The sequence below is a fragment of the Argentina silus genome (genome assembly GCF_951799395.1).
Source record: "Argentina silus genome assembly, chromosome: 12".
Classification (NCBI taxonomy): Eukaryota; Metazoa; Chordata; class Actinopteri; order Argentiniformes; family Argentinidae; genus Argentina; species Argentina silus.
Genome location: NC_139666.1, coordinates 13,049,155 through 13,059,465, shown reverse-complemented (window position 1 = coordinate 13,059,465; position 10,311 = coordinate 13,049,155). Strand labels below are relative to the sequence as shown.

The window sequence follows — 10,311 nt, the reverse complement described above, 5'->3', positions numbered from 1 at the left end:
CTAAGTAGAGGGTGAGTGTATGTCCTCATGCCTGATGATCTTGTAGGTGATCCAGTAGAAGATGTTGAAGATGAGGAAGGCCAGAGGGAAAGCTGCTCTGGAGACCGTGTCGATCCTTTTTGCTCTGTCCACAAACTTCTTCTTCATGGTGTCTATGTCTTTGGGGGTGGGCGTTGCGGGGGCAGGGAGTGGGGCAGTATTTTTAACGGCGGTCCCATCCTTCATCTGCAGACATTGAGTCATGCCGTAACCCGAGAAATTGAAACGACCCTCCCTCATGTCGTCATCCTGCAGGTGAAACAAAACATAGACCAGGCAATACTAAGGGGGTAACTTTCTGTTCAATTGAGAGAAAGAATAACTAGAGAATGTTACACAAACACACACACACACACACACACACACACGCACACGCGCACACACACACACACACACACACACACACACGCACACACACACACACACACACACACACACACACACACACACACACACACACACTCACACTCACACACTCATGCTCTTTTCTCCTCTTGTACAGTAGGCCCGTTTAAAAATTTAAAAAGACACCTTTCAAATAGTTCAGGCACTTGTGCAACAGACACAGCAGTTAGCGTTTCAGAGGGACTACTCCTGAAGACTAGTGTTTACCTTGTGGTTCCGTCTCTGTCTTCGCCTCAAGCGAAGGAACTCCTTCTGTTGCCTGGAGACAAAGTTCACCCCAGCATATTCCAGTAGGGCAGCGAATACGAAGAGGAGACAGACTGCCATCCATATATCAATGGCTTTCACATAGGACACCTGGACGACAGACAGACAAACAAAAATACACTGTAACTCTATTCACTGAATTTGATTCAAAACATACAGTTGTGTGAAGTATATAATTGTTGAATTTATGACAGGCATACGATCATGTTTGGTGTGAGTTAGCTTGGAAATAGGAGACAACATATATCAATATACTGTATATCTTTAGATGTACAACATGTACTGTCAACACAATGCATTGTTATTATCACTGGATAATTTTCCATCTTTCATTCAAATGTTTCAACTTTTCATCTTCCCTCATTGTGCTTGTTATGTAAACGCTGCAACTTACTACATCGCTATAATTAGTAGGCGGTATTTGTTAATAAGTGCTTTATACTTTCAATGCTCCCGGCAGTATCAGTGATTGCAGTGATAGCACTGGGGCACATAATTGCTGCTTTAATTACAAAGGTAATATAAAGGAAACAGTAGCTAGACATGCACCTTTATCAGTCTATTTAATCTATTTCTTTGCTAAGGAGGTGAGATGGAACCTCAGCTCCGGAGGATGTTCTCCTATTCATCACTGAATGACCTTGTCTCTGTCTCTCAAAGAGACAGGTGATTTGCATGGTGAGAAAACAACTCAATTTTTTGAGTGCACTTAAGGCATATTGAGCTTTTGTTGTTGGGAGGCTCTCAAAGACCTCCCTCAAAATATTTATCAGTGTGAAGGCCTTTCATGTAGGACTCTCTGACGAGGCCAAGCCCTCAATAGTCATGTGCAGGCCGATGAGTGGGAGAGTGATTGATCTTCAAGACATGACTCACACTGCCTGTTCCTCTCTCGACGTATGAATACCAATTTACCGTGTGTTTGAAGCTGCCACTGTATATCCACTGCTGTTTCAGTTCGTAATACAGTATATTATGCACTTCAACAGACAATCTTGCTATTGTAATATGTAAAATCTATTGTCAATACAATGTTCAATGATCAAATGTTTCATAGACACCTCTGTTTTACAACTTATTGATTCTGAATAATATATTGAATATATGAATAATATTCATTGATGTTTTCATAGTGGGAAAAGAAATGGACACTTGAATCCAATCTTCAAAAACTGAGCTCAAATCTAAGTGTGGATTTGGTGAGTTCAACAGTAGCTGATCATCGATGACTCATGACATGAGTGGAGAATGGAGGATTCATTGAGCTGCACACAGCCCATTAACCCTGACCATCAGATTGTCAAATCATCCTGTCAAGATGAGGCTGAGAGGCTTACTGTACCTTTGGAAGGGAGGCTCTGGAGCCCGAGCTCTGGGTGGTCATGGTGAGTACAGTAGTGATGCCCAGGGCCACTCTGGCGGGTGCGGCGTCCATGTTGATCCAGAAGGACACCCAGGAGAGGATCACGATGAGGAGGCTGGGGATGTACATCTGGATCAGGTAGTAACCCATCTGTCTCTCAAGATGGAACTTCACCTCAATACAGGTGAATTTCCCTGCAAAACAAAAGAAAAAGACACATCAGATAATGTAGTCAGACATACGAAGCGGAAGAGGTAAATGTACTGTACTGTTTGTGTTCTCTGACCAGTGTTGTAGTTTTTGGTGCAGTAGCCCAGCTCCTTCTCATCTCGCATGATGAACTGGGGCAGAGTAAGCCCGTCTGCCACCTGTACAGCACCGTTTTCCAGCCACTCAAAGATCAGATCATTCATGGTGTAGCCAACTGGGGAACAAATGAATACAACAAAAACAGGTCAGATATCATAGCATTGAAAAAGCATTTTAAAAACAATATGTAAGGGGCAATTCTATGCTGGATCCAGTGGAAAGATACTTACAGCTCTCCAGCTGCATTGTACAGGTTTGCCGGTCCATGGGAAAGTTCTTCAGATCCATTGGACAGGACAGAATAAGAGTCAACCTTAGAGGAATACACAGGTAAAAGTTATTAAAAACCCTAAGCATACATTTCTCAAGAAGGTACATAAATACAGTACACAATGAATTCTAAATACATCTAATCATCATGTTGTATGTCTTTCCTAGGGCAATGTTCCATTTTTCAATACAATGCAAGCTAAAATAGTGTGTAAAATAACTGATCATTTCCACACAATGTTACTACTACTATAGTTTTTGTTTCTGTTGAGACCCCACTGTTTCTAAAGCCTACAGTATATGTGCTAATGGTATGCTCTTTTCCTGCCCATGAATGCTCGATCTCTCGTTCTCGTCGGAGAGAACCTCCCACACAGCATGTGGGATCCCCTTCAGCAGGTTCCTATCACACTTTCATTACGGTGGGTTATTGTCTCTGAGATGCATTGTCGTCTCCAGTCTGCTCTCTCTCTCATCTCTCCCATGAATGGGCCGAGCGGCTTCACCTTTCATCTCCTCCACAGCCCCCTGCCTCCCTCCACACCTGGGCTCCACTCAGCCCCAATCTGCTCTCCAAATGGAGCCCAAATTGATCTGCATTATACCTCTGCCTCGCCTAGAAAATACACTGCCATGTGTGACTGAAGTGATATTGAAAATGAAAATGAAATGTATTTTCATATCTTGTAGTGCAGATTTGCACCCAAGTGTACAGCTGATTTTGCGAGAGAGAGGGCTATTGACAGATTTTTTGCCATATGTCATCAACAAAGAGTTGAGTCTATTTGAAGTGGTTCGATCTTATTGATCCTCTGCAATGCTAGGCAAATATATTGACTTGAAGCAACTACCCAAGAAAATGAATACATGAGTTGCCTGTATTCTCATTCTGCCCCACTGCACACACTGTTAACATCTTTGAGGCAAGGTTCTCTGTTTAGCCTCTGGAAGGTCTGTCAGTAGGCTCCTCCTCCTGTAGCTATAGTTGAGTTGACTTTGAGATTGTAAAACATGTATTTATTTGGTTTATTATATATATAGAATTGAAGTTATATCAGATAGCATTGCTTGCATCATTTCTAGTCCCTTTTTATAAAAAGAAAAAAAAATCCCCTGCTCCAAATTGTATAATTGAGATTGTAATACATCCTCCTCCAGGAGATATGCAGAGATCTTTATCCCAAACACTGGACTTTTGGCCTGCAGTGGAAAAGTCAAAGAACATATAAGATCAGAGGAAATCAATATAATATCTTGGGAAAAGTACCATAGTATTCCTTTGTAAAGCTGTAGTATTGAAACTCCACTTGGAGACTATCACAGTGCTGATTAGTGCTGCATACTCCAGGCAGGTAGACTTTGTTGGAACTATATTGTTTCTCTTATATGAGTAATTGCATGGAGTGCTGGAGGGTGGAATGCTGCTAAAGTAGACTCCTGACAGTCTGATGAAATATCGCTGGATTTTCATATTGTTCATTGTTTTGATGTTTCCATCATGATACTTCAAACACGAAATGTTCAATCGACAGTACATGCACGTATCATACCTAGTAATAGAGGAGTTTCCAATATCAAGCTGTTTTTCTGTAAGGCTCATACAGAAAAACAGATGCACTGTATCTAATATGTGTATTACCAATGCATGGCACAAATCTCACCTGATACTGTAGAGGACAGTACCGTCCTTGAAGATTCGCAGGAGCTTGTTGTCTGTGGTGACATCATGGAAGTTGGCACCTTTCTCATTGGCGAAGAAGAGGTCAGGTTTCCAGATGGAATCCAACATGGAGGGGTCCAAATCCAGAGAGTCATCAGGGTACTTGCTGTACGCCAGCCGTGGGTCATTCCACTTCTGCCGCAGGAAGATGTTTACTCTGTAGTCCTGGGGAAATGGTGATCAGCTTTGCTAATGCTTTACTTTCACATGTCTAAGTACTGTGCTGCACTTTTAGTGGCAGAATAGTGTCAAACAGTAAAATGACTGATGACTTACTCCTGAACAAAACAGATTGTTGTTTGCTATGGATTTTTACACCTTATTCAGAACTGTAAAGCCTGTAATATACTGTATAGTAGAATAACATCTTCTACTTATTTAGGCCAAAAGTCTGCCTCAGGATTTTGTTTGAATTAAAGTGACATACAAAGTGACATACTACCCAAAGGCATTTGTCACCATGAAGCTCATATGGCATGGCACCAATGATGCCAATGATACTAATTAGTCTATTAGTCATCACTTCGAATATCAAATATCAATCCTGCCACTTACAGTGTATGTCCCACTTCCACAATTATTACTGCTGCTAACAACCTCATATTGCTTATGACAAAAAGAGGCATTGTAAAAAAAAAAAGGTCTGGGAGAAACATTTACTGTAATATGATAAACAATAACATGAATGACAGGCAATACATGGATTTCAATACATTTCTAGATCACCACACACCATCATCTAAAATCCCAACAGTACACAAACAGTAAAGCTGATAAAAAAACATGTTTTTAAAGGAGCCATCTAATACAATTTGACACGTACATTTGACTTTAGTTCTTGCTCCATATCTCTGCTTCTCTATAAATAGTGCTGAAGTGCCATACTAGGAGATAGATGATGTTTCGGTGAATAAAGAAAGTCCTTTTTGGAAAGGTTTTTGACTAAGAAAGTCCATTGGAATTTGAAGATGCAGATAGTATTGAATCGTGCAAGTCTCAAGAAGCTCAGTTGATTGCTGATGAACAGATCTTATCAAATGAGTTGCCATTTCTCGCCCTCTCAGATCATACATATTCCGTAAGCAACAGTATATTGGCGGTTCCAAATGAGTGTCTGTGTAAAAACATACTGAACAGTTGTGAGCAAATGTCCAAAAAATGGCTCCGCTGTTGATGAACATTGGCAAACCTTGTTTATATATTACAAGAACTTGAGACTTTAATTGACAAAGTTCTGACTAATTATGAATGCCTTGATAGGAGCTATTGAATGAGATCCAATGTGGAATCCCAGGTTTCATATTGTTTACCCCTTAGGCAGTTCAGTGTCTTCAGACATTAGACCAATCAATCTGTTTCTATCACAGCCCCTAAGCCCTCACACCTACAGGTATTGGCTGCAATTAAAGTGAATAATTTGCTGGCATTCGCTGTGTGAATTATTAAAACAGAACTAATCTAACACATGCACAGGGAGTGTCATGGGAATAGCAATCCGAAATTGCCTTGGGTATTATGGGAAACATATTTGATCCAATTTTGGTGCTCAGTGTCTGCTAGCTACCTTCCTCCTGGACCCGCCAATAGACTAGGGTGGTGATATGTGAATAAGTAAAACAAACAGAAAAATAAAAAAACATCCAAAAAGTCAAGAAAAATATTTGTTCATGTACAAGTAAAGAAATTGGATGGTTCTTATGGTCTTAACTCCAGAGCAAAGAGCAAGGCTGTTCGAACATGGCCAATCATAATCCCCAACTCACCATTGTAGTTTCTGCTATAGAACCAAAGCTGTTGATAAATATGTTGCAGCTAACATTAACTGGTGGACCTGCAGGATGGACGATAAATAACACGTTGACACGTTGCACAGGGCAGGAATTAATCAGGACTTACCATGGTTATCTCTGTGACAGAGCCGAAACTGTTGATAAAAATATTGCATGTAACGTTTACAGGGGGACCTGTGAAATGGAATGAGAATGAGGTGACAAGAAAAAGTCAAACAGTTTAATCTCTAATCATCTTCTTCTGTATCTGCAAAGGGTGCTTTGGCAAATAGAGGTTCAGATACACTACAAAACAGTACACCACAAAATATGTTGGATGTAAGCTGGTTTTAATTAGTTGTGACAGCAAGCCACTGTGTTTCATCACCTTCACTACACATTTCTCTGAATAGATTGCATCAACATAATACAAGGCGTTTCTTTTTCTTCTCCAGAAGCACCCCATGCAGATCATAGGGCTACAGGCAAGTCATTCACCATAGGGATACTAGCAAGTCATTCACCTGACATCTGTCTGGTAATAAGATAAAGTAAAAATGACATGATAAGATCAAATATTACAACAAACAATGGTAAAAGCAATGTAGCCAGGTACTGTAGGAGGGGACAGTCATTGAATAGCTAAATACGGCTTATGGCATGAAATGTTTTGCTGAATTGAATTGAAGAACAGTTAAAAGCAGCTATTTATACTATCAAAATGGGATTAATTGGCAGTTGGCATGGTCTCACACACACGCATGCACACACGGACGGACGGACGCACGCACGCACGCACGCACGCACGCACGCACGCACGCACACACATTCAACTCATATATTTGAGAAAGGATGACAGAAAAACAGTTAAATCACAAATCAGGATATAACACTTTCTATCCAACACTTTCTTGTGTACAAATAATCTAGTCTGCTGTAGAGAGCTATAGTACCTATAGTAGCTATGTTACACTTGGTAATACATTTTGTACGACATTACATTACAGTAAATACTACAGTATGTCATTTTACTCCACTGAGTCCTCTGAAGTGAGATCTCCAAGCAAGCACAGACAGTTTTTTACCGTTTAAAGTCGAAGCAAATCTCGGTCCCTCTGTGTTTAGTGAAGTTGTGAGCACAGTGCCCTTCCTCTGTGCTTTCCTCATCAATATTGCATGGGACTTGGTATTAATATTTGCCTCTGTTCGTAGTCGGGCAGCGGCATTTGCCGTCAGTAGCAGAAAAATTGAACTGAATAACTCCTCACAACAACCTCAGCAGGCAAATGTAGGTCAGGTTTCAACAGAACTGCTGGATTCAGTTGTTACAGAAAATAATGAGCAGGTTCTAGGTGATAATGATAGTTTATCAATTCACTCAGTGTGTACATGTTCAGTGTGTACATGTTCAGTGTGTACATGTTCAGTGTGTACATCCTTGTGTTTATCGATGCGCAACATATATAGATGCACTATACACTGGGTTAGGTACATGTGTGTATACTGTATGTGTGCTGTATGTGTGTAGGGACTCATGACTCTGTTATGACCCATTACACTGAAATAACTTAACCACCATAGACTGGAAATCACTAATGAACAAGATATATGCCCAGATATTTCCATAATCAATGACATTTTATCTCAATTACTGTTCCCCACAACTCCAGCGTGTTTCCATACCAATGGAAATACCATACCTTCAAAATTATAACCAGCGTAAAAGAGACATGTCTTCCCCTCATCTTCAGCCCATTTCTGAGATCTTGTCTACATTTGTTACCTGTTCTCCCAGATGGAACAGATAGATCTGGGTCAGTGTTTCTGGGTTGAGACTGAGCCTCGCTGACCAATCTCTGGGCCTAAGAGAGCCTGTGTTTACTCTGTTCTATCTGCTGTCGGCCCGGTAGGCGGCCCTCTCTGGTACGGTTCCCACTCCCCGGTCTCCCTCCCCACCTGACCCAGTCTGGGGTGTGCTGTGCCTGCCTGAGCCTGAGCCCCAGGGTGTTCCCCCTCCTCACTCAGCTCCAACACAGCGGCAGATGCTGTGTCTCTCCCCAGCATCACAATACACCAACAGAGGAACTCAGCAGCCTGCAGCCTAGCCAGGGGGATCCCATCCGTCATCTGTGCTGTCACTGTGCACCACTGTCTGTTTGGAGCGCTGATCTGCGACCTTGCTCCTCATTGTTGTTATTCTATCCAGTTTCCAATAGGCTATTGGTGTTTAATGGAGCTGATGGCTTCTATTTGATTGACAGCTGGTTCATAGCTATATAAGAAGTACGTAGGGTATTATGATGCTAGGGAGAGATATACAACTCTGTCTGATGTTTATTCCTGGTCTGAGCCCTTCAGGTTCATACCGCCTCACATAATTCCAATAATTCCTAAAGGGATGATCATGTCACTGTCTACCGCTGTGATTGATAACCATTCTTCATCAAAACGTCTGTTGTTGCTAAGGGGCCAGTTTGGTCAATAGACAAGCCGAGAATTCATTGTTTCTAATCTGTTGTATTGACTGTTGTGGGGGTGTTCAACCGAGGAATGTTCGTCTTAATATGGGATGTACATCCTTTGGTTAAGTAGATTTATCCTGCTATTTTAAGATGCATGTGAGGTAAAAATGGTAATAGAAATCAATCAAAACCAACCTTTGAAGTTAGGTCTTATACGTGCATCATAACCAGATGTTCGACCCATCAGTGAGTCCAGAAAGTCGGAGGGAGACAAGTTTGAGGAGACATGCTCCTTGGCATCCACAACCCTGTGACAGAAAAAGAAAAGACAACACCATCCTGCTCAGTCAGAAGCACATACAAGGCAATATCTTGAGGTTACACTTCTCCATTTCGATTCCACCAAAAAAGACCATGGTCTCCTTATGTGTAGGCTATAAAGTAAGTAAAGGCAGAGACACGTGAATGTATCACATGAAATTATTAGATTAGGAAAGATTCAAACAGAGAAGGAAAACCTTGGCACAGTGGAAACAAAGCCATCATTTACCACTGTAGGCTATTGAAACTACAACTGTGTCCCTATATGCATCCTACTGTACACACTTCAGAGCAAATCAACGCAATATATCATTTCGTGTTTCAAATGTCTCTTGACAACGCCCACAGACGGTATGTATAGGTATAGCGTTGTTTATTAACTTGGAAAAATAATATAAATTATCTTACATGTACTGTAACTAGAGTCTCTCTTACAAATTAATTTCACATTTCTTATAATTTGCTATCAATCTGAAGAAAATGGCATTTCTTACAGAAGTTCACATTTGCAATGCCACTTTCAAAGCGCATGTAGCCTAGTATTCACGAGCCTACAACCATAAGTGTTATATTACAGACAATACGCATTTCGACCCTGAGAGAAAGCAGTATTAACCCCTTTTGTCTACTGAATATAAGTTTAGTAATGTATATGTTCCATTAATAAACCAGGTCCACGGCGAGTTTAGGAAGGGGTTGATACTCAATTATTTAAAACTTTGTTTTAGATGGTCATTTGCTTTGCTTTATGCGAGCTTTGTAAAGACGTTCGATTTTCCAAAAACATCCAAATCTATAGCATACTATTTCAAGGGATTTCAAGTTTAATTAGGAAAATAAGCACCCACATACCTGAAGCTGATGGTCTCCATTAAACATGCAAATAAAGCTGTCAAGACTTTGATAAAGGGGCGATTCATTCCTCTTGCTTTTTTAATTTCCTCACTTCTTTATTTCTTCCATATGTGAATGTTGGTCAAACACACAATCCAAACAGCAATATCGTTTTCTTTCTGACCAAAGCGCAGTTGGGTGTTCTAGTGGCACACAGAGAATACGCAGAAGGCATTCCAGTCCGTAGGATCATAGTTTAGTTTGATGAAACACTGAATCCCAGGTGCAGTATAACTGTGGACAATGTGCAAACATCAATTCGGAGTCATTGTCAGAAAAAAAGAACCTGTGGGTAAGAACTCGATAGGTGCGAGGTATCCTATAAGACGCAGAATATGGAACCTTGAGCAAGGCGTTTTCTCACTTTCAAAATGTTTCAAATATAGTCTTTAAAATGTCTATGTGTTTTGAAGCTGGATCTTTCTCTGGTCTGAAGACCATCCACTGCTGGAATGGGAGACGAGTGGACGCCTCTTCATATTCAGCACTTGG

At 40.9% G+C, this 10,311-nt stretch overlaps 1 protein-coding gene across 1 annotated transcript; it reads right to left on the bottom strand.

Moving 5' to 3' along the window:
- glra2 (glycine receptor, alpha 2) lies at positions 1-9,845 on the bottom strand (the record flags this gene model as incomplete). Its single annotated transcript, XM_083682124.1, has 9 exons — positions 1-288; positions 652-801; positions 2,054-2,268; positions 2,361-2,498; positions 2,614-2,696; positions 4,315-4,538; positions 6,270-6,337; positions 8,800-8,912; positions 9,778-9,845. 9 exons carry the CDS (start codon positions 9,843-9,845, stop codon positions 1-3), a joined length of 1,347 nt encoding a protein of 448 aa, XP_083538250.1.
- Between the last annotated feature and the right edge of the window lie 466 nt (positions 9,846-10,311).